General features: G+C 44.3%; 1 protein-coding gene across 5 annotated transcripts in view; it reads right to left on the minus strand.

Moving 5' to 3' along the window:
- The window catches only part of CUL2 (cullin 2), a 74364-nt gene that overhangs the window by 33552 nt on the left and 15275 nt on the right, over positions 1-25537 (minus strand). For 4 of the 5 annotated variants that reach the window (XM_072955471.1, XM_072955472.1, XM_072955473.1 and 1 more), the window contains exons 2-6: positions 19146-19286; positions 15654-15756; positions 10160-10254; positions 3782-3887; positions 438-520 (exon numbers count right to left, since the gene is read on the minus strand). In XM_072955471.1, the coding sequence (XP_072811572.1) occupies positions 438-520; positions 3782-3887; positions 10160-10254; positions 15654-15756; positions 19146-19264 (506 nt within the window). In that variant the 5' untranslated portion in view covers positions 19265-19286. Of the gene's footprint in view, positions 1-437; positions 521-3781; positions 3888-10159; positions 10255-15653; positions 15757-19145; positions 19287-21655; positions 21899-25537 lie in introns of those variants that run through there. The other variant, XM_072955470.1, reaches the window with a different exon arrangement.

Here is a 25537-nt window from a genome sequence, read left to right on the forward strand (position 1 = left end):
TCAGGTGAAGAGCCAACCACTGGGCCAGGAGCGGAGCGGGGAGCCACCTTTCCACAGGGCTGCCTCACAAGTCAACCGACTATTAAAGTAACGGACTAACTAGAAGAATCAGTTTTCCTGAACAGGTTATCGCCATCAGACGTTCAGCTGAGGATACATTCAAACAACCCAGTACTGCCTGCAAGTCCAAGAGGTTTCAGGCTTGCAAAACAAGTCACTTCCTTCAAGGACTTATTTATTTATTAAGCATATTAGGCCATAGAAAAATCTGCCCTCCCCCAAACCAAGAGATTATAAAGTGATTTAGAAATACTGGCATTAAAATAGAAAATGAGGCTCATTACAGTAAAATGAGGCCTCGTGCAGCCAACAGCCATGCAACTGACACCATCTCAAACTGCCCCAGACCTGCCCGGAAGGGCGGCGTCAGTACTCACTGTTTGATTTCTCGGAGCAGCATTCGGATAAGGGTGGTCTGAAGTGGCTCGACCATCAGTTTCCTCCACATGTCCAGCGCTAGCTGCCAGGAAAAATGGGCATCATCGAGGCTGAATTACTTAGCGTATGTTTTTAACATCTGTTCAAGGCTTTTTTAAAAAGTGAAAATACCCATCAAAAGTACTTATAACCAGTATTTCAAAATTCAAATGAAAACTGAATATATGTAAGGAGAATACATTCTTCACTTACGACAATGACTATCCTACCAGACTTGTATAAAGAACAGAATTAAGGTTTTAGCATTAACTGGAAATGTTACAGAAGTAACTGGTTTTTATAAAACCTTAATTTACTGACTATAAAGTGCCCAGGATGAGGGAAGGGCTACAGATGCCAAGGTGGTAAGAAAAACCAAGGAGTCACGTTAAATACGAGATTGGCTGCGGCTGATGTTTGGAATCATAAAACCTCTTGTACAAACACAAAGGGGTAAGTCAATTTAACAAATAATCAAACACTCAGTTTAGTAACACAACTTCATCACCGTTGCCCCAAACGCCCTCCTCTGTATTTCCCCTCAGAGGCTGTCCCACCACACCCTGTGTTACATCACCTCCTCCTCGGAGCTGCACCGAGTGTGTAGGTGTCCCTGTGTAGGATTTCTGAATCGACTATTTCTCACCTTCTTTAATCACAAAATCACACTGTACGCTGTTCTGTGGATGTTTTTTAAATTTCAGTGTTGCTACTGAAATCCAACCAAACAGAGAATGATGGTTCATCGTTCAGTCGCTGGCACTGCTCCATCCCCGCTCTGGTGTGAGGACACCGTGACTGCTGATGAGCGTGTCTGTGGCTCCGGCCTGCGCCGGGACAGGGCAGCACTGGCTGGCCTAGCCGTCATCCCGCCTTCACCCGCACAGGCAGAGGGCGCGGGCTCTGTCAAACTCTGCTCATCGGCAGGGAAAATGGATCTCCCTGCGGTTTTAACTGGCATTTTCCTGAAATTAGGCTGCGACTCTTTTTGTTTTTTTTGTGTATCTCCATTTTTTTCCCCCATGAAATGCCCGTTCATATCGTCTGCCCGTTATTCCATTAATGCCTGTCCTGTTCTCAACAAGCCCAAGGAGTTCTTTGTATGTTGCGGAAATTAATCCCTTGACAGTTTTACGTAGTGTGGTTTGTCATAGTTTGTGATTTGACTTTTTAATTTCTTTATAATTTTTACAGTAAAAAAAATTTTTTTTAATGTACTCAAATTTATCAATCTTTTCATTTATTGTTTGCCTTTTCGTGTCTTTTAAAGAACTCCTTCGCTTCCTAGGATCAACTCTAAGGAGACATGTGTGCTCCCACACTGCCTTCTGAAAGTTTTCAAGTTCTGCCTTTCACATTTAAGCCTTTAAAAGCCAATAAATTTCTCTCATGCAGACTACAAATTATTCCAGTATCAAAAACTGATCGCTCCTGCTTCCAACTTAACCGAGCCCACAGAGGCCTAAGTCTGTTTTCAGCCTTTCTACTGAGATAACTTTATTCAGACCCACTGGTAATTCTATACAAATAAGTAAGAGCATCTGTCTTTCCACAAGGCACAGTCTTCAGGTTTTGCCTTCTTTTTCTTTCTTTTCAAATAGCACAAACAGGAAAAAAGGAGATAATATATGGGAGAAATGGGATCTTATAGCTGGAGTGGGAGGACAAACTGGTAAAGCCCTTTGAAAGGCTGGGGGCAGGGCCATCAAAATTCAGGCTGTGCTCTGACCCAGGAAGCCCACTTTCAGGTACACACCCCGTGAAAACTGCTCAGGTACAAGGAGAGAAATACACTAATGGAACTCCACGACCATAATGCTTTTGTCTACTTAACTCATCACTGTGTCCCCAGCACACAGAACAGTGCCTCGCACAGGGGGAAAGGGGGGCTCAAAAAATACTTAATAGATGAACAAGTGAACAATGATGTTCATGCAGTGTTGTTTGTAACAACAAAAAACTGACAACTAAGGGAAATGTTTTAATAAATAATTGATAAATTATTTAATATCCCTACTGTTTTTTGAAAAAGGCAAGAAATACAAGTAGAATTTTATATATACTGTGATCATGAAACTGTTGTGTATATATGTGCGCTTGTTTATACAAGAATGCACAGTTAAGAGTCAGAAAGGTGCTTCCCTCCGGAGGAGGAGTGGGCCTGACGCTGCCGGCCATGACGGACGACTGCGAAGTGAAACACTCAAAGTCCTGCAAGCTGAAGAACTCCTGTGAAGCTTTGGTACTCCCCACTGCCCTGTTTCTCTGCACCCTACTTCCCAACAGTTTCATTCCCATTAAACATAAAATGTGTCCAAATGTTTTCAGAAACCAATTTTTCCCTCTGTTAATGCTTCTATGAAGTATCTTCTACTAATTTATCCATCTGCTTACTTTTATAACAAAATCATATTATATACATTCTGTGTATGATTTTTATTGTTGGATATTGAAAATATGACTGTTTCCTCATTAGTCACCATTATTGCTACTGCAAGGACTACTTGTAAACTTTTTTACCCATATTTTTGCAGTACAGATTACTAGACATGGGATTACCTGGTCAGCAGGTGTCGAATATTTTAAAGTCTACTTCTGATAAATTTCTTTCTAGAAGGGTCATTCTAATTTAAATTTCTACTAATGCTGCGTCTTAGTTGTTTCCTTCCTTCATTGCTTTACTTGTTTGGCATCTGCTTCCCCACGAGGACAAGGACCATCTGCCACCTGTCTCCCCAGTGTCTGGCTACTGAGTAGACACGTGCTGCAGTATGTCTCCCACAGTCAGTATCACATGATATATTACTATAATTACTATAATTTCCATACTTAGGTTTGCACTGTGCCTCCAGAACCTGAGTGAGTCTTAAGCTGCACACTTGACTGGTTTACTCTGAATTTCCTTAATTACTTTTTAAAGTTAAAGTAAACTTGTTACATCCATAAACCTGTACTTCCTCTCCTGAGGTTCTCTTTTAAGTCCATGTCCTTTGCACGTTTTAACTACAGGAGCCTTGACACTTTTTATGGGACTGTTCACACAGCGGAGCTGCGGCCGTCCCGCCCTTCACCCACCACTGCCTTCATTATTGAAATAACACTCATCACATCTCTTCTGTTCTTCTTATCCACTGAAGTGTCTTAGGGAACCATGACAGTATTTTATTTACTTAACATTTAGGATGTTGTAAACCTTGACAATTTTAAGACAGTCAACTCAGTGTCCTCAAGAAAAGGACTGGATCCAATCACCTCAGTATATAGAACACTCTTACGTTCGCCAGTCATTTAAAGAACTTCCTACCTCTCCTATTTCCATAAGTGGTTCATTCATATCTACACCACCATAACCGTACTGAAGGTCGGCTTCTGTCAATTTATTCTTTTTAATAAACTGGGTGTTGAGATACCTGAAAAAGAAACGTAATGTCAATAGAGACCATGTCAAAATCAGCAGGACAACAAGTAACTTACAACTTCAGAACAATAATTTTAGGGTTATAAGGTAACTACAGAATAGTTCAGTAATACATCCAAAAGAAATTCACCATGTACAAATTAAAAATGTAATTAAAAAAGATAAAACTATCAGCCCAACTCTCAATAAGGCCCTAAGAGACAAAGAATAGGACCTCTAGAGCAGCAAAAAATCCTGCTACCCCGTCTCACTTAAAAAACACTCAAAGGTTTCGCTCTAAAAATTTCCAATATTCTTACAGCTCAACAGCTCCCGTCCAAGGGTCAGACCTCTGCAAGCTAATCTGTTCACTCCCAGATTCTGCTTAAGTCAAGGTAAGTTCACTTTGCAATAAACAGAAAATGATTTTTAAAACATGGACATCAAGTAAGTTCTCTAATTTATATATTATCACCAGTGAAAGATGTAACTTTTCATTTTAAAATAAAAGATCACCATCAGGAGGTAAGAAAACAGAATAGAAATATAAGCAGAGGTGAGAGACTGACAATCACTCTGTTACCAGACTAATACCTGATGGACTCCAAGAATTACTGAGATGAAAAGAGAATTCTAGGATTAAACAAAATGCGTAGCAGGGTGTGGACCATCCCAGCACTCACTTTTCACCGTCCCAGACCTCACAACCACGCCTTCAATGCTCACCACCTAAAACTATTCGTTGGACAGGTTCTGCTAAGGTGGAAACACAGCTATTGACAAATACAAGCGTGTAGGCAAAACCTGCAAGATCTCTGCATTAAAACACACATTTCGGTGTTTGCTGCATCAAAATGAAAGGCCCACGTGACGTCTACAGGCAGATGAAACTGAACGCGGAAGCAACTAAATTTCAGCTGTGTGACTCCACCGACAATTCCAGGAGATGATGGAAACAGGTCCTGCTGTTTACTCTGAAGCCCCGCAGCCACCACCACCACACGCAAGCCCTCCCACAGCCACCACTCAGGCTCGAGACGCCAAGACTTACAACCTCAGTGCTCCACTCTTCGGCCCGCTGGCCACAAAATCATTTTTTCCCTTCAAAATACCATTTAGCCTTTCCTTCCGTCCTCACCGTAAGCCTCCCAACTTCCTGCAGGTTTCGAACCCCTGCTCCTGCTGAGCAAGGGGGACCCGGGCTGAGATGGGAGCATCAGCTGCAGGGAGAGCAGCTGCTCCCCCGAAGAGACCCTGGACTGTGCACCCCACCTCTGGCCTCTGGCCTGGTCATTCTGGTCTCATCTCACACACGCTTCCCTCCGCCCAACCTGGCCCCTCGCCAAATTAGCCTTGACTCCCCACCCCTGATGAAGTAACAGTTACGACACACCTCGCCTGCTCTCTTTTCAGCACTGGCTACGTGCAACAGCCTTGCTCCTTCCTCCATCTGCCTGTTCTGCATCCCGACCTCCTCTCTGGAAAATGAGGCCTGCAAAGCGCAGACCTGGTCCGGCAGGCAGAGAGGCAGTCCTCGAAAGATGCTTCTTCGATGAATTACGAAATGTATAAATGGATAACATTTCAGACAGCAGGGATGGCAAGAGTTAATATTAGAACACAAAGTTGGAAAAGCAGCCGGTGCTGGACCATAAAAGCCAGGAACGCCAGGACAAAGAAGTACGCACCACACGGAAGCAACCCGGCAAGACGGACAACAGGACATGAGCACACGTGGGTCTCCGAGGGGCCCCGTTACACGGTAGGTAAACTGCGGCTGAGAGAGCTTGAGGGGCTCGGCAAGGTCCGCTCACCAGCAAGGGCAGAGCTGGCCCAGGACACTCCGCAAGTATCGACCAACTGCGCTCGACACGCCAGGGACTACAAGGCACCAGGCACAAAGAAACGAAAAATGAAAACGTGATCTCTGCCTGGAGAGCTTCCCCATCAGGCAGAATGTACAAACATAAGCATGGAGCCCATCGACAGTGAGCAGCGCTGAGGAGGGGACCCTAACAGTCACGACTGCACCACATATGCGTCTTCCCACAGGGCCCCCGACTCCAAACCACTCCTGCCTGGTCAGTCTACCACGCCATCCCAACAAGCCAGCCTACATGCCCATCACGGCCTCACCCGCCATCAGCTCCATCATGGCGCCCCCGCCTCCCACACTCACAGCGCCTCTCCCTCCCGCCACTCCCCTCACTAACAGGGCGACCTGCCCACGCCCCGCAGGGATCACGGGCAGCATTCTCCACACGGGTCTCTACTTTCCATTTCTGGCATCTCTGATTCACGACAAAATTCTCCTTTGAGGAAATCAACACCCTATTCGGGACATACGGCAGCCCCAGTACTCTCACACAGTGAGTGCAGACAGCAGAGCTCTGCGCTCAGTGACCCTGAGCGCCGCTGGCCGTGGGTCCTCAGGAGGGAGTCAACCGGTCCCTGCCCAGGTCTGTGTGCCCTGGGCGGCCGGCTGTCCCAGAACAGCTCCTGGAGGACAAATCACTGCTCTCTTCCCTCACGGGATGAATTTAAACTAACTTTCAATAACTATGTCCTTCTCACTCCAGACTACGATTCTTGATATTAGAAGCTTGACAGACAACATTTAAAATAATTTATAGATATAGTTTAAAGTGTAAGCAGGGCAATTTTTCATTTTGATACAGACACCAATCCTAATTTCTGATCGTACTATTTCATAGTCTAACTTATTAACAGCAAAATTATTTTCAAATAAAGACATATATATGTGGAGATCATAAAAGAAAATAGAATCCAAAAATTCAAAAAATAGTTCACACTACCTCACATAGGCTCCCACACTGTCCTGCTCACACTGCCTCACAAAGGCTCCCTCCTTGTCTGCTCACACTGTCTCACACAGGCTCTCTCCGTGCCTGTCACAGTACTCACACAAGCTTCCTCCCTGTCTGCACATACTGCCTCACACAGGCTCTCTCACTGTCCTGCTCACACTGCCTCACAAAGGCTCCCTCCTTGTCTGCTCACACAGGCTCCCTGCACTGTCTCCTCAGGTGTATGCAGTGTACGTATCTTTATAATTCATCCTGTCAACAAAGTGGGTAATAAGTACTCCTTGCCCTTTGGAGTATCCGAAGTAATAATTAATAACAATGTTAACTTTCAAGAACTACAGCCTAAGGGAATGAAGCCTAAGACCAGGCACTTTAATCTATCGAAACTGCGTTACGTGTAGGGTTCACGCGCTAACACCTACTGGGTTCCAGGCTTTTAGTTCTCAAGCTAAATCCCTCAGGACCCCAGGTCAGGGTCCACAGCATCCTACAGACAATAGTGCCTGGAAAGGTCGGGCAGAAGTGTCACCGTTTTCCCTGAAAATGACAATCCCTCTCACGTATGCTAATGCACGTCCCTCTCATAAAGGATTCTAAGCAAAGAAGAGGCTAGAAATTGCCTCAAAAGATAATACTGAAGAGCACTTTTGAAACAAAACTGGTATTTTCCTTTATATTTTCTCACACAAATTTCCTTATAAACCATGATTAATAACAAGAGACAGCCTGGATGACCTACTACCCCACAGGAAAAGACAACAGCCTTTATTTCAGCAGTTTTCACTTAACTACTGCCACACCTGCCTTCTGTGAGAAGGGTCCACCACTTGGTCTGCCCCCATAACCAAAGAAACAGTGCTGAGTCCCATGCAGCCACCAGCACAGGAGTGAAGCAAAACCCTCTATCAGTGAATCCCATGGCCCAGTGCTTCTAAGTCTTGCTGCAGACAGTGGAAAGTTAGTAAATGGTTTTGGACAGGGATCAAGTTTGCACTTGAGAAATTTACTAAACTGAGTATGTTAGGAATCAAAGGCTGGAGACTGGTTATGGGGACTTGATCACTAATAGTCCAGGTGAGAAATGGGGAAAAGCTTGAACTGTAACAGTATGATAGCAATGCAAAGGGAATAATAAACTTAAGAGACATTTGGAGGATCTGACCAACAGGGCTCAGGTAGAAGGGATCCGCCCCCATGGAGGATACCCGAGGCTCCTAGCACAGCCTGGCGCATTGCCTGGTGTCCAGTACGACCACTCCCTGACATCAGTAATCATGCAGGCAGTGTGTCCCCAAGACAACAAGCTCCCTGAACATCGGCAGGAGCTCCTTGCAACCACAGAGCACCCTGGAGGTGCAGGGAAGCTCACTCCTCCTAACTTACACACCTGGGATAAAGCTGGGTGCTTACCCACGTGCAGGCTATAGCTAAAACTAGGAGTAACCAATTGAGATCTCAGAAAGAAGGTGGAGACTAAACAGAACCCACATAAGTGCCTGGAAGCACGCGTCCAGAATGAGAGTAGGAAGGATGAAGTTACGTGGACTTCATCAGGCTGACCTGGGTTTAAATCCTAGCCTCATGATTTTCTCAGCTCGGTGACCTTGAGCAAAGTCATTTAACCTCCCTGACCCTTAGTCTTCCTCAGCTGTAAAAACGGAGACACTAACTACCTCACATGGCTCTACATGCACACACACATGCATGCATATCACACGTACTGCAGAACTTAATGAATGCTCATTAATGGTACCGATTTCATGGTATTAATGTAAACAGCACCAAACTGACTGTGGTAAAGAAAGGCACAGGAGAGCCAAGAGAACAGGAGTCCCGGAAACCAAGAAAGAGCAGAACATGCTGAGTCTTTAGTGACACGTCTCAGCGGACGGGGGACCTGCTGCCTGACACGGAGTCCGTGCTCCCTCTGCCACCTGTGCACCTGCGGCCCCAGTTTCTCTGCAGTGGCGATGGCATGCAATGCTGTCACTCTGCCCCAAATCCACTCCGCTACTGAGCTAAGGAATTCTTAAAGCTCTATCTATGACTACTCACTTTGCAGGATGGGGGAAAAAATGAAATGCTAGGATGTTTCATGATCAGCAAACACTGTTCAATATAATAAGCCAAATGCTGCCCTTGTCTGTAACTGCTGGTTTCTGGCTTTATTACATTTTGCTCTTGTAAGAAGAAATAAAAGGTACTGGCCATTTAGAAGTCAGCTCCAGTTTCTGACACAGACAACTGACAGTGAGTCAAGGCCAGTGCTGTTACAAAAACCAAAGAGAACAGGAACCAGGAAAGCAAAGGACAGACATGCCTCGGCAACTATGCCTTGGCCCTAGGGTGGCTTCCTGCAAAGCAGCACGTAACTGTGCAGGTGATGCTTTGAGACCCAGCAAGAGACTGAGGCAGGGGTCCCCCTGTGGCGCAAGCCACACGCACAGCACATACCTATCACTGCGGCCAGCACAGGCCACGGTCGCTTTCAGAGCGGACACCAGGTCCAGGCGTGAAGGCCCCGGTGCTTAGCGGCACTATCCTTACCTACCCACTATCTTCAACAAACGGTCTCTGCCTTTTGCACCTCGGGACCTATTTCCATGATCTCTGGGAAGGAGCCAGAGAGGGCCAGCCCAGAATCCATGGGAACCACAGGAGTGGCGTTAACACCAGAGATGGAGGCAGTGGCCAGAGGTGGGGAGAGGGGAGCTCAAAGCGGGGACCAAGGAGAACACATCAGAATCAGTCATTCAGGGAAAGGAAGAAAAGCAATCCAGACAGAAGGGCACGGGCTAAGGCAGGGAGAATGAACCACAAGGCATTCTGACATGTGGGCAGCTGGTGGCGCCTAGAGAGGGGCGGGCAGGAGAGCCCGAGAGAAAGCCACCAGCACCCCCTGAATGTAAGTGCTGCATCCTAGAGTCAAGGGTGGGGGCGCTCGGGGTGGGGGGTGGATTTACTTTGCTAAGTTTCATCCAAGCCAAAGTTCCCCTTTGGATCTGTCGAGATGTGGTCCCAGACAACTGAGGAAATGGAGCTATGCTGTCCAGCAGTCAAACACAGCTTTCAGTTTTCACAGAGTAAGTTTCCACACACCACCTGGGCCCCCAGTCACCCATGTGACCCACACTACAGCCCTTCCCCCAGAACAGAGAAACGTCCCTCCACCGGGAAATGCGTTTGCTCTGTGTGTTCTGCTGGGTCACAGGAAACAAAACAAACCAGCAAAATTCCTCCAGTTACCCAGATACAGGCAGCTCTGCATGGGCTGCAGCAGGCCCCAGGAGCCCACCTGTACAAGTGGTCCATCCCCCGGGCACCCACCTGTACAAGCGGTCCATCCCCCGGGTGCCCATCTGTAAACAAGCGGTCCATCCCCCGGGCACCCACCTGTACAAGCAGACCATCCCCCGGGAGCCCACCTGTACAAGCGGTCCACCCCCCGGGCGCCCACCTGTACAAGCAGTCCATGTAGTCTGCACCCTTGCTGTACTCCTCCCAGTGCCTGTGGTACATCACCAGCACTTGCTCTTCAGACTCCAGAACTCTCTGTGTGGAAAGAAAAATCGTTTTCACACATGAACATGGAGGACTGACCAAGTCAAAAACAATTAAAAATGTTCATGACCTATCACCCAGCAATTCCATGTGTGGGAATTTATCCTATAAAAATTGTGGTAACAGCAGAATAAATTAGCTACAAGGATGTTCACAGAAGTATTATTTACAAATTGGGAGCTGGAGGTTTGGAGATACTAACTACTATATATAAAACAGACAACAGCATTCTTCTGTACAGCACAGGGAACTGTATCCAGTATCTTGCAGTAATCTATCATGAAAAAGAATATGAAAAGGAATATACGTATGTACATGTAGGACTGAAACACGATGCTGTACACCAGAAACTGACAACACTGTAAACTGACTATACTTCAGTAAAATAAATTTAAAAAAGGACATTAAGGCCCTTTGCGCTCTCTCTCCATGGAGTGTGTATCTACTTTTACTTTAACCTGAGCACCCAATTCCCACACCTCTTTCCTTGCCTTTCTCTTACCTTACATCGTATGCAGTGTGTATCTCTCTAAATAAATCTACCTTTACTCAACGGTGGCTCGCACTTGAATTCTTTCCTGTGCGAAGCCAAGGACCCACACTTGGCGAGGCATGCCCCAGGGGCTCAACCGAGACCTGGGACTCAGCCCTCCTTACACCCTACGTCCGTTTTCCTGCATCATATGTGTTTCCTGTCTTTCTTTCTTAAAGAAAACTTGGACTCTGCCATCCAAAAGGTACAAGTATTATGTACATATGGCGGCCAAGCAAATATATTGGGATTCTCAACAATTCTTTGATTGTACCAATCTTCAGGAAATTGGCCATCTTAACCTTTGTTGCAACAGCCTGGACCACAAAGGTCTTTACCTTTTGGGGAGTAAACCTCTGAATTTTATCTACGTGACACACCCCACTCTCATGTGGAAAAGCCTCTTATTGCTTTAAAATCACTATATATATACACACACACATATACATTTATATATATATATATACACACACACACACATATATACATTATTTAATTGATGGCCATATGATGGATCCTTTAATTTGGAGAAACTTCTAAATTGGTGAAAGTTCAGAGAGCTCTCATTATAAACAGCTGTTGTATTGGTATCTATCAAAATCAATCAATTTTAAAGGTGGAAAAATATATCTAATGTTTAACCTAAGAACTTAGTTAAAAAAAAAAAAAGGTTTGAAAAGCTACATTTGTGCTTTCCCTTTCCCCTCAATGGGTTTGAGAGATGCTAATAAAATCATTATAATAATTAATGTTACTTACATTGAGTAACTGGAAAAAGGAATGTAAAAAATGTCAAAAGATTTTTCTTAACAAGCAGAAATAAGGGACTTATCCCAAATGGATAAATATTTTTATATGGTTATTTTGAATGGGATAAATAAAATGGACATTTTGGATTAAGATACAAGAGTTTGATACTACAGTGCAGTAAGTTAAAAAAAGGCCAAAGGGATCACCTACTGGTCCCCAATATTAAAGTTCAAACAAGTCCGCTTTATCTACCCCAGTTTAAAATGTATATATTTAAAGGGCTGGAAAAACATATAGACTGACATAACTGATCAGTGATTGGGGCAACAGACCAAATTAATCAAATTAAAAACTGACAAAGGCCTAAGTCCTTTGGCTGAAACTTAGGGATCCCAGAGACTTTTAGATAAAATTAGATAAAATGGACAAAAAATAAAAGGAAAAGGCTTCTGGCACTCCTTCTAGAATTAAGACTTATTGATTAAATCTAATAAATATTAAAATTAAAGGTACAAGAATTGATAAAATTGAGATAAAAGTTTGTAAAATTAGTATATTTAAATGGGCTTTAGATAAACCTCTTTTGCTTAATTATGTTGTGGGATAGATATGTTTCAATGGGAAAACGCTTCCCCTCCGAAAAAAATAAAAAAAATAAAAAATAAATAAAAAAGGACATTAAATTTAAAAAAGGAGAACTCATTATATTACTGTTAAAACATTTCTATACATCTAAAATTATTCCAAAATAAAGTTTTTAAAAATTATACAACCTATGCTAAAATATAAAATTAGAAATGCCTCACACAGTTGTCAATTATAACTAAAGCTGACCAGCTCACAACAGAACTTTAGCTGTAAAACCAACACAGTAAACATTTTAAGACCACTTTAAACTACCTGCTATTAAAACAACTTTCATGAACTAATAAATGCAATATTAGAACACTAAAGTGTATCTGCCATATATAATAAAAACAATACAGCATTTCCTACAAGTCAAAACCAGAATGAAGTATCACCTCACACCTGTCAGAATGGCTATCATCAAAAGTTAAGAAACAGCAAGTGCTGGTGAGGATGTGGAGAAAAGGGAACCCTTGTGCACCGCTGCTGGGAACGTAAACCAGTGCAGCCCCTCAGGAAAACACTATAGAAAACACAGTGGTCCCTCCAAAATTAAAAACAGAATTACCATATGAGCCAGCAATTCTACTTCTGGGCATTTACCCAAATAAAAAGAGAACACTAATTCAAAAAGAGATATGCATCCCAGCGTTCACAGCAGTATTGTTTACAACAGCCAAGACAGGGAAGCAACTTGTGTTAATGGATAAAGAAGAGGTAGTATCACATCTGTGTATGTGTGATGGAATATAGATACATTCCAGCCTGGGAAAGAAAGAAACCTTGCCATTTGCAACAACTCGGATGGATGCATATGCTAAGTGAAGTAAGTCAGAGAATGACAATAATCTCATGATCTTACGTATATGCAGAATCTAAAAAACAAACGAACAAGCAAAACAAAAAATGGACTCATAGATACAGAAAACAAAGAGGTGGTTGCCAGAGGGGAGGGGTGTGGAATGGAGGTCCAAAAACGTAAGGGGATTAAGAGGTACAAACCCCCAGTTAGAAAATAAATAAGTCACAGGGAATGTAAGGTACAGCATAAGGAATACAGTTAGTAATTTCGTAATAGCTTTGTTTGAGGACAGACGGTTGTTGAGTCTTAATGTGATAATTTCATAATGTGCAAACGCTGAGTCACTATGCAGTGCACCTGAAACTAAAAATATTGTACATCAACTATATTTCAATAAAAACAAAATAAAGTAGGCTTTGGAAAACTAAAAAAGAGAAGGGTAGATCATTTCCTTCAAATGTTACAAGGAAAGTATCACATGATCGGCTGTGCTCTACTTCCGGACCACTACCTGCTCCTAGCCATGCGCAGGGTTAGACACATTATCACAAAGACCATGTTATCGTCCCTCCACTGTACAGATGAAAGGAAACTCAGAGCTCAGTCCACAACGCAGGTTACATGAGCTGCCCGTGGTCACAGAGCTAATAAAAAGTAGTCAAGTTTCTAGACCAAACAAGAAATGATCTCATCCAGTTCCTGAAAAGACCAGTCATCCAAAGTAAGTTTAAAATGCTGCATAGAGTGAAACATTGCAAAATTCATTTGCTGTTCACACTCATGTCCAGTCTGTGATGCTGTCCTCACGTATCTGGCACCTGAACCCAAATAACTGCTCACAGAGGTCTTCTTTTTTTTAAATGAAGTATAATTGGTTTACAGTGTTAGCTTCAGTTGTACAGCAAAGTGATTCAGTTATATACATATGCCTGTTCTTTTCCAGATTCTTTTCCATTTTAGGTTATTCCAAGATATTGAATATAATTCCTTGTGCTACATAGCAGGTCCTTGTTGTTTACTGATTTTATACATAGTAATGTGTATCGGTTCATCCCAAACTCCTAACTTATCCCTCCCCCAATTCCCTTCCCCTTTGGTAACCATAAGTTCGTTTTCTATAAACAAATATATGTATGTATATGCATGACTGGGACACTGTGCTGTACACCGGAAACTGACACATTGTAACTGACTATATTCCAATAAAAACTACAATTAATTTTTTTAAAAAGTTTGTTTTCTATGTCTGTGAGTCTGTCTCTGTTTTGTAATAATTTCATTTGTATCATTTTTTTAAGATTCCACATATAAGTGACATATATATTTGCCTTTCTCTAACTGGCTTCATTTAATGTGATAATCTCTAGGTCCATCCATATTGCCACAAATGGCATTATTTCATTGTTTTTATGATCAATATTCCATTTTATACACATGTATGTATAGATATATACGTATACACACACACACACACACACACACACAAAATGTACATCCCACAACTTCTTTATCCATTCATCTGTCGATGGACATTTAGGTTGTTTCCATGTCTTGGCTACTGTAAACAGTGCTGCTGTGAACACTGGGGTACATGCATCTTTTCAAATTAGAGTCTTCTCCAGATACATGCCCAGGAGTGGGATTGCTGGATCATATGGTACCCGTACTTCTAGCTTTTTTGCGGAACCTCCATACTGTTCTCCATAGTGACCAATTTACACTCCCACCAGCAGTGTAGGAGGGCTCCCTTTTCTCCACACCCTCTCCAGCATTGACCATTTGTAGACTTTTGATGACGGCCATTCTGACTGGTGCAAGGTGATACCTCACTGCAGTTTCAATTTGCATCACTCTAATAATTAACAATGTTGGGCATCTTTTCACGTGCCTGTTGGCCGTCTGTGTGCCTTCTTTGGAGAAAGGTCTATTTATGTTGGGTTATTTTTTTTATTGAGTTATTTAATTAATTAATTAATTAATTAATTAGACACTGGGTTGGCTGTATGAGCTGTTTGTATATTCTGGAAATTAAGCCCTTGTCAGTCACATCATTTGCAAATATTTTCTCCCATTCTGTAGGGGTTTTTTTTTTTTTTTTGCTTTGTCGATAGTTTCCTTTGCTGTGCAAAAGCTTTTAAATTTAATTAGGTCCCATTTGCTTATTTTTGCTTTTATTTCCGTTACTCTAGGAGTTAGATCCAAAAAAACATATTGCTGCGATTCACAAAGAGTTTCTAATGGGCTTTTAAATTTACCATTTCCCTTTTTAATTCTAGGTTTTTGTAAGACCTTATACAGGATATGAAGAGACAGCTAAAAGGTTGAAAATAAAGACAGAGATTCACCAAGAGGTGGAAACCAACAGTGAAAGAAAACCTGCTTCTATAAACACCATCCAGGACACGTGAGAACATTTTCAAGTTGAACAAACCTTGACTTTAAACTCTGCTCTTTCACTGACTAGTTGTATGATCTTGAGCAACTAAACTGCTTTCCCTTGGAGAACCTAACAGCACAGTGCTTGACCCGGAGCTCCTAAATACGTATTAGGAAAATGCTTTTCAGGAAACAAAACAAATAACTTTAACTTGATAGAAGTTCTGTACTAGGAAACAGTGAACTAGTTGAGTGACTACGTAGCTGTAGACGCGCCAACATCATATACATATTAGGACTCACCTTGTGCAAATGCCGTACGTGATTTTCCAAAAAAATCTTAGTTTCTGCATAAAGTCTTTCTCCAAGGGGTTCAGGATAGGCCACACATAAAGCATAGATATCTCTAGTTACATTGTTAAGGTTTTCATATTCATTCAGGACATTACTTTAAAACACGTAAGATTTAACTCATGTTTGGCATTAAAAACTGAAAAATCAGGGTGAGGGGTCTAGCTCAGTGGCAGAGTATGTGCTTAGCATGCACAAGGCCCTGGGCTCGATCCCCAGAACCTACATTAACAAAATTAATTAATTAATGTAATAAGAAAAATCATCTCACTTTTACAGTTTAGGATTATATGGATATACAGAATAAAAGGTAAAATATATAACCATGCTTACTTTAAAGAGCACTGTAAGATTCATTCATTTATTCATTCAACAAATAATCAGTTGATGGCATTGTAAGGAAAATTGTTTCTCTCAGAGAGGTTAAAATTCAGAGTGGGATTCTGGGAAATCAAGTTACCCCAAAATCTAAAAAATTAGGTTTTTGTGAGAACAGACACATGGGACTCAGCAAAGGGCTCTGGAACATGACACAAGAGGCAGATACGTCTAAGCAATTCCGAGAAACCAAAGTCACAAAAATTACTCATGTGACGCATTTTCCAATATCACAGTCCTCGTCAGAATGTTCTACAATTGACCCACCATCCTTCAGAATTTATTCTATTACATGAATTACAGAATGAGCAGGAACATTAGGGAATCCACCGAGCTCCTGAACACGGCCGCGCACCCTGGCGGCAGCGCCCTCCCCTGGACTCCCAGGGAAGCGGCCTCCTGGGCCTTCACCACGGCAGCCAGCCACCTGGACGGGGTCTCCGCCCTCTGGCTGCCACTCCCTCAGCTCTAAGGCAAGGACGTCCGCACGGAGCCCCTGCAAGACCCCAAGCGGCTCACGCATGGTAAAGAGCCTCAAAAGACTACGCACCGCTGACCAGAAGCAGACAGTGAGATGCACATGGCGACCCCAGACCAGCAAGCTGAGTCTCAAAGCACGGCTGATTATCTGGGGTGGAGACAAGTGCTATACTTCACATATGGATCAGAAAATACTACAAAATAAAACCTTGTGCTTAAAAACAAATCAGACGTAGGATGCAGGTCCCTCCTCCTCTCTTCCCCGCGCCTTCTGTACCTTTCTCCTCTTGGTGCAGCAGCAGTGACTGACACCTCTGCCCTGCCCTCCTCCGGTCCTGACCACCCGTGTCCCCAGCCCCTGACACACAAGCCACGTAGCATCTACCTTCTCCTTCAGCGGGAGAGCTTCCATATTGCACTGCTGGGGTTTGGGGATTGTCCTGACAGCTGCCAAAAGGCAGAAAACCATGAATGAAGGTACACTTGCTCCTCAGTCTCCAGAGGATTGACTCCAGGACCCTCTGTGATACCAGAATCCCATGATCCCAAGCCCCTTCCGGTTGGCCCTCCACATCCAGGGTCCAGGGTCCGACAACCGTTTACTGAAAAAAAGCGAGTATGGGTGGACCCAAGCAACCCAAACCCAAGCAGGGTCAACTGTACATCAAAAAGGCCTGAGAACTCCAACCCAGAGAAGCAAACAGCAAGTGCACACCTGCACCCGGCCTGTATCACATCATGAGACAGCCAGCAAACACACCGCAAGGGCAAATTCCAGCCACCCGCCTGCGCCCGAGCTGTTACAGAGCGTCACCGCTCCATGTGACACAGAATTCTAAAAACGGTCCCCCGAGATTCCCACCCTCACAGCTGGGATGTGGTCTAGGGCAGCACACCCCAGGTACTGCGCTCGAAGGCACTGCTCTCGGCGAGGGGATGCTGCAGCTGTGATAACGATCGCTAACCAGCTGACTGGAAAATGGTGCGCATGCGGACTTGCGCTGCGGCCTCATTTAACCCCAGCGCAGGCCCCCGCCAGGCCCACCCCCTGTGCCAGTTGCAGACGGGGAAGCCTGACCTGCATGGCTGGCTCTGGAGACAGAAGGGGCCACACACAACCACCAGAAAGACATGGAGAGCAAGTCCCAGTCAGCAGTCACAAAGGAAACCGGGGCCTCAGCCCTGCAACTACGAGGAACTAAACTCTGTGGATTAACAGGAATGGGTTTAGAAGGGGACCCTGAGCTCTGGATGGGAACACGGCCAGTAACCCCCCGATTTCCACCATGAGACCCTGAGCTGAGAACCCAGTCACACTATAGACTTCTGACCTGCACAACTGGAAGGTGATGAAAGGGTGCTTCTTTAGGTCACTAAATCTGCAGTGACTTGGGCCCTCGAGGAGAGCACGATGTCTTCCATCTATACCACCCATCAACCAGAACGCCCTGCACACCTGCCTGGGCCCGGGACCCCTACCAAGGACGTGCGCTTGGGTCCCCTGCTGGCAATACCTCCACAGCTCACCTGCCCCTTGGGGGGAAAGACCTTCTGGTTTGTAAAGTGTCCACCCAGTCCCCAACGCCTCCCTCAGGGCTCAGACACAGAGCTCAGGCCCCAATCCCACCCCCTCCCTCACCCTGGGATCCAGCGTGCACAGGGTATCCTGTGGTGCAGACTCAGGATGGTTAGGGGTCTGCCTGGCACATGGCCTGTCCTGCCCCATCTCCTGGCTGATGCTGGGCTGCTGCCACGACACTGCCCCAGCTCTCTGTGCTGAGGACCCCAAAGCTAAGGAGCTAAAGCACTGTAACACTGTGGGTTTACCTTGGTGCCAGAGTTCAGATCGTGGGTGCTGCGTTGCATTGTTTTCTCTATGTATATAATAATATTTAACAACATAGTAATATATATACACTATACCTACATGTATATATAAAACCTGTGTGTCTGTGTATACGTGTATTTAAAAAAAAAAAAGACTGCTGTCATGTAGGACTGCAGGACCCCAGGTTTCAGACTGTCCAAGGGAAACCACAAGTTTGTGTTTTCATGTAAAACCCCTAACTCACAAATGCAGACCACCCAGTTAAGAAACGTGTCCATCTCACCACCACTGAATCTGCCGCCGCTCTGTGCCTGAAACCCTCCCCCAGACACTCGCACCCACCCCTCCCTCTGTTCCAGTCTCCACTCAAGTACCACCATCCTCAGGGATGCCATCCTCAGCCACCATCCTTGGCCACCATCTTTAGAGCCTCCACACACACTCGAACCCCTTCCACCTGCTTTACTGGCCTCCCGGCACTGACCCCACCTCCACAACTGCAAGTCCTGGGAGCTCTCTTCACAGCTGTCTGGCTCCGTTTCCCTCAGCAGTGGGAAGGGAAGCAGTCTGTTTTGTTCACAACCACTCCCAAGCCTGAAGCTGTGCGAGGGCTCGGCTCGTACAGATGACTGGCTGCCCCATGCCGGGGATAAGCCTGGAAACGTGCACAGTGGTGAGTGTGGAAAGTCCTTCCGTTCCGAGAGAGCAGAGACCTGCCTCAGGGCCCAGCGAGCTTGTCGGCCTCCCAAGAAGGATACGAGAAGCGGTCGTTCCACGTGGCTCTCTCCACGTACTCCAGCATGACCACGGCTTTGATTGTCGTGAGGAGCTTGTTCCAGGTCTCATCAAAATCCACCACTCTCGGTTTCAAAGACATCGTGCAAGTTTAGTGTTGAAATCTGTGAATCAGAAAACAACAGCAACGTTAGCCGAGTGCTGCGAGCTCGGCTCGGGGGATCTGACAGCGAGACGCCCAGAGGCAGAACCGGGCACGCGGGCGGTCGTGCCGGTCCAGACAAGGGAGTCCACAGGATATTCGCATCCACCACAAACTCTAGGAAACGAAAAGCTTTCACCACATTATTGTAATCCAGGGTGTTCCAAGATCGAGAAGCCTCAGTTACTGCGCTGAAAGAAGCACGGACCAGGGGGCCGAAAACCCAACCATGAGACACACATAAGAGACACCCAATAACAAGGTTTTTGGCCCCAATTCCTCGTGGTCTGCACTCCTTAAACTGGGGGCTGAGGTCGTACACAGGGGGGAATATGAGAAAACATGAGAAAACTAGACGGTTCATTTTCCTGGAGCATTGGTTCATCCAGATTTCAAATCCTTCTCAACATTACATCAGACGAACAGAATTAAAAGAGAAACGTCTTAAGGGTTAATTTAACTGCACGAGGGAACACTTTTTCCAGCATGTTTTCACATCCTCCCCAAAGTTTTCCGTTATTACTGGGACTATGATGCACCAAGCCGGCCTGCAGCCCCGGCCACACGAGGAGGGAACATCCTTTCTCCTGCCTCCCACCGTAGGGAAAAGGGGGGTGCACAGAAAGGAAGAAAGAGGCGAGGCGGGGAGACCAGGTGCACGGCCCCAGCCCCCACACTGGAGGTGGCCCCAGGCCCTTCTTACATTCTGTCCCAGGAAAAAGAACTCAAGAGGAGTCCCAGGAATAGGCTTCAAGGAAGAGAAGGAAAGGAATCGGCAAGAAGACTAACAAAAGCCCAAAAGAGTGTGTGCCACCCTGAACTAAGTTAAGACTCTCTTTCTTCAACGTGCCAGGGACCCCACCTTCAGGCCTTAAACTTCCTCTAACTAGAATGGGCTAGCAGTAATTCCTGTGCACTGCATGGATGCTCTGGGGCCAGCCCTCAGGAGTTCTGGGTTGCATTCATCCTTCATTCATCAAGGAAACACTACTGTTAACGTCCATACAGTAGCACAATTCTAAGTGCTTTATATAAACTCATTTACACCCCCCAACAAACTGACTGAGGGGGCCTCACTGTTCTCCCCTCCCCGTTTTCTCCATAGAAACATGACAACAGGGTGACAGGCATGGAGCTATTTACTGGTGGCACCAGGAGGACTGAGACTGGGCGGGAGCCCATGCCCTAGGCCACTACACACAGCTGTTCTGCTACTAACATTTTTAGTGAACTCTTAAGATATACACCAGGCACTGCTCCAGGCTGAGGAAGTTCCTGGCCTTCAGGAAGGTGAGAATCTTGGATCTAGTACTCAGAAACAAAAATAACCAACCTAAACCCCAAAGCCGCCGCCCCACTTGTCCTCAGAGCTGGGGGCGGGGGGGGGGGGGAGGAGGCGTGCACTGCAGGCAGCAGCTCAGGCTCACAGGCCGCTGGACGAAAGCATCTGTGCTCCGGGTCTTCTCAGGGGACTTTCTTCCCTGACATCTAAGCCAGTAACGTCCCTGCTCCGAGGTCACTGAACACAGCAGGCTGATCCACACCCTGCCTTTTATCCCGGTTGTTTCTATACCCAAAATTCTTCTCTTCTCCGTGTCACCCGCCCCCACCTCCCACTGACGCTCAGCCCTGGCCCAGTGTACCAGCGCTCAGGAAACTTTCCAGGCCCACTTAGGCCAGGTAAGGTGCCCGCTTCTTAATTACTTGAGAACCCTAGGCTTCGTCTCTGCTCGGGGATGAAACCGCCCTCCACAGTAACTGTCCGAGTATTTCCCGAGGGGAGGGGAGATTCTGTAACTCTGTACCAAAAAGCCGGCCTGTTCCCTTCGCGTTCATTCCCTCCCCTCATAAAAACAGCACGACGCCGTACACGCTGCTCATGCATGACTTTAATGGTGGCACAGATTACCTTTTACCTTTAGGCAAGTTTTGACAGACTCAGCCTGGCACTAACGTCCATGCTGAGACCAACAGCTCTATGGCAGAAGGGGTTTATGTGCGGTATCAGCCCACTCCTAGACAGTGGACGACGTGGCAGCCAAGGTGAGGGAAGCACCAGCCCAGTGACACACACTGGGAACTAACAAACCAGTAACAGGAAATATGCTGAAACAGTCTGTTAAATTCTCTGCTTGCCCAACCGAAAACTCATATACTAAAAAAATGTTAAGTTCCTTCATTTTACTTAAATTGTTTAAACAGTAATTAATTTCTACAGCGTTTACGTAAGGATATTTCAGAGAGAGAGCAAAGAAACAGGACCACGACTGCCGCACTGTTCTCTCTGCTTCCCAAGCGGTCAGACAACTCACAAAGTGCAAGGGGCCTTGCCTGTCACTCCTGTGCCTTCCCGGGACCACGACACGTCCTGCCGGGACCACGACCACCCCAGTCAGTGCGAGTATGGTCCACTGCGCGCCTGCAGGGCTCAGACCTCACGCCGCCCAGTGTCCTCCAGTTTTCCCCCAGGCTCACGCACGCCAGGCTGGGGTCTTGAACACTGCGGCACACAGGTCCTGTGCCTATGGCCCATGAGCGATCTGGGCCCCAAAAAGAAATCACAGGCTCCAAATACCAAAAAAAAAAAAAAAAAAAAAAAAACCCTGCAAAATACAAATTCATGTTTAAATTCATTTACAAATAATATTAGATCACATTAACTACATTGATATAGTGATTTCATTACATTTGAAAGCGGCTTATAGATTAGATTGATCAGGCACTCAGAGCACCATTTCTAAATATGTACGACTGTCACCAACTTAAGTTAGATAATTACAAAAATAATCTGTACAGTCACCACGTGACCCAGCAATTCCACTCTTATGCAAAAGAACACACGTCTACACAGAAACCTGTACACAAATGTTCCCAGCAGCATTATGCAGAGGCCAGAACAGTGGAAAGAACTCAAATGTCCATCAAGTGATAAATGGACAGATAAAACGTAGTGCGTCTGCACAAAGGAGCCTTATTCTGCAATACAAGGGAACGAAGTACCGACAGGCACTGCGATGTAAGTGAGCCTCGAAGGCACACCAAGTGAGTAAAGCTGGTTCCAGAAGACCCGGTATTGTATGACCCCATTTATATGAATTATCCAGAAGAGGCAAACTCGTAGACACAGAAAGTATTTTAGTGGGAAATAACTGCTGATTAGGGGACAAAAAAGTTCTAAAATTCACTGTCATGTCAGTGTTTGCACAACACTGTGAATGTGCTGAAAACCACTGGATCATACATTTCAAATGGGCATATGGAATGGTGCGTGAAGGATATTTCAGTAAGGCTGTTAGACATTTGAGGAAATAACCCTATCCAAAATTTTGGAGCAATGTGACATGGAGGGGAGGGGAGAATGGGTATATTTACGTGGCTGCATTTCTGAAACCCGTCTCCCTCACTGCCACATACCAGTCACCAGCTCCCCCTGCCAGAGGCAGTATTTATTACATGTGTCTGGGGTGTTTGTGCATGTAGGGTATTCCCTCTTCTTACATAAATCACTTACAGAGATGATCTTTTCTCACCTGTTTCACATAAATGGTATTACACTGCGTATTCAACAATATATTTACTTAACAGTGTATTTGGGAAAATATTTCATATTAATACATAAGGATTTCTTTACTCTTCACAGCATTCCGTTATTTGGCTGAATCAGGATTCATTCTACTATGTTTGACACAGTATGTGATGAATCCTCCAAAATTAAAGTGCCTAGTTTAGTAACAGTAATTTTAAGTTAAATTGTTTTTTAAAAAATGGATAAGCTCTTTTTACATTGACATTCACACAAGACTTTCTTCCAAAGACTGTGATAATACAATTTAAGTTACAACTGCTACATATACTTATTGATAAGATAAAAAATATTATCATTATCTTTAACTTAAATGCCTTATGAATTCCTCCCATGCTATATGTATTACACACACAAGCATTATTAACCATCAACCTGCAAGTCAGCAAAATCCAGACTGCAGGAAACTACTGGATAATCAGATTTCTTCAATAAACTGTACACACAAATAAGAGAGGGAGAGAAAAGAAATAAGACAGAGAGATATATACAGGGAGAAATGAGCTAAAATAGACCAAAAGGCACATTAATCTAGCACAGTGTGACTGATCTTATCTGGATCCAGATTTAAGCTCTTTTTCTAAATTATATTTATGATACCCCTAGAAATTTGAAAACTGATGCGATATTTGGTGGCAGTAAAAAAACTTATAATGATAATTACGAGAGCTTTAAAAATGAGTTTTTATCTATTGACACATTCCAAAATATTTATGGATGTAATAAATGCTGTCTGAGATCTGCTTCAAAATTAAATAGTGTGCTTATGAGCTGGTAATTGTTGAAAATGAATGACACGTACATGAGGGATTATTATACTATTCATTTTCTGTATATGTTTGCAATTTTCCAAAGGGGGAAAAATCTTCACCATCAACACTCACATAAATATAGGGGAAGTACAGAAAAGTCAGAAATCTTAAGAAATAAAAAAATAGTATTAATATAAGAGGTCTAACATTCGATTAATATGCATTCTAGAAAATTAGAGGTAATTTATCCAAGAAAAGATATCTCAGAACTCATACGAGTTTTCCAGCTTAAAAGGACCTATTAAATATCCAGAATATTTGATTTTAAAAGTAAATATGAAGGCACCTCTTTCTGACATATTAAAACATTGGGGTAAAGAAAAGATCCCCAAAGTTACCAGAAAAGGAAGCAAGCTCACAACAGACTACAAATTAGAAAGTCTTTAGACTTACGATAGCAGCAGGGAAGCTAGGAAGTAGTTTAAGTGTAAAGCAATGCCTTCAAACCCTCAGGGAAAGTGACTAATTACCTAGAACTCTCTATCAAGAGTGACATCAAACAGTTTACTTTCCCTGTAGCCCTTCCACTAGGAACCTGCTGGAAGACACCCTTCATCAGGAGGAAATGGGACAAACCAAGAAAGAGTTGGGAGCCTGGAGATGGGGGGGCTCTAACACAGGAGAGAGGAACAGGAATTTTTCAGAACAGCAGCTTCACAGATTTTAAAAACCACCTGTCCACATGGACACACGAAGGGCTCCAGGAGGATTATCTCCGAGAAAAGAAAAGGAGGGAGGAGGAAGAGTGTCTCAGGGGTCAGCAAGCTTTTCCCGCAGAGAACCACATAGTAACACTGTACCCCCTGAGAGCCAATCAGTGTCTGCTACAGCTACTCAACCCTGCCACTGCAGCACAAAAGCAGCGCCAGACAGTACACATGTGAGCGGGCATGACTGTGTTCCAGTAAGACTTTATTTACAAAGAGCAGGGAGAGGGAAGAATTTAGCCCCAACACCATACTTTGCCTGGACCTCTCCCACCGCACCCTGCATGTTTGAGGTCTGAGCACTGTAAGGAGTTGGCAGCCCTAGTGAAGAATCTGGGGATAATTTAGGAATATGACATTAAAACTAATCAAAGGATTAAGCAAAGATGCACTAGCTAGCACACAAAAATCCTGAACCATTAAAAAAAAGAAAAAAAATTAGATTTCAACAAAATGTTTAAATCCTTGTCTTGGAGTAGCACCAATAAGAAAATGATAAATGTGGTAAAGGTAGTGGAGTAACCACATGTGAAGCTAGTATGAAGGTTAACGACAAAAGTAGTAAGATAGCTATAACTACAATAGTTAGTTAAGGGATACACAAGATAAAAAGATAAAAAATGTGACACTGAAAACAAAACATGTGAGAGGGAGAATAAAAATGTACAGATTTTGAACGCATTCAAACTTAAGTTGTTATCAACTTAAAATAGACTGTTATAAATAAGCTGTTATATATCAGTCTTATGGTAACTACAAAGCAAAAGCTACAGCAGATCCATAGAGAGAACAAGAGGAATCCAAGCGTGCCATTGAAGAAAGCTATCAAACTACAAGCTAAGACAGCAAGAGAAGAAAACTACAAAAAAAGCCAGAAAACAGCAAAATGGCAAAGGTGCACACCCATCAATAATTAATTTAAATGTAAATGTACTGAATTCTCACATCAAAAGACAGAGAGTGAATGGATCAAAAAAACAAGACCATCTATATGCTGCCCATAAGAGACTAACTTCAGATCTAAAGACACACAGACTGAAAGTGAAGGGATGGGAAAAAAATTCCATGCAAATGCAAACCAAAAAAAGCTGGGTTAGCTACACAGATAGCC

This window comes from Vicugna pacos, chromosome 35, assembly GCF_048564905.1.
Source record: "Vicugna pacos chromosome 35, VicPac4, whole genome shotgun sequence".
NCBI classification, from domain to species: domain Eukaryota; kingdom Metazoa; phylum Chordata; class Mammalia; order Artiodactyla; family Camelidae; genus Vicugna; species Vicugna pacos.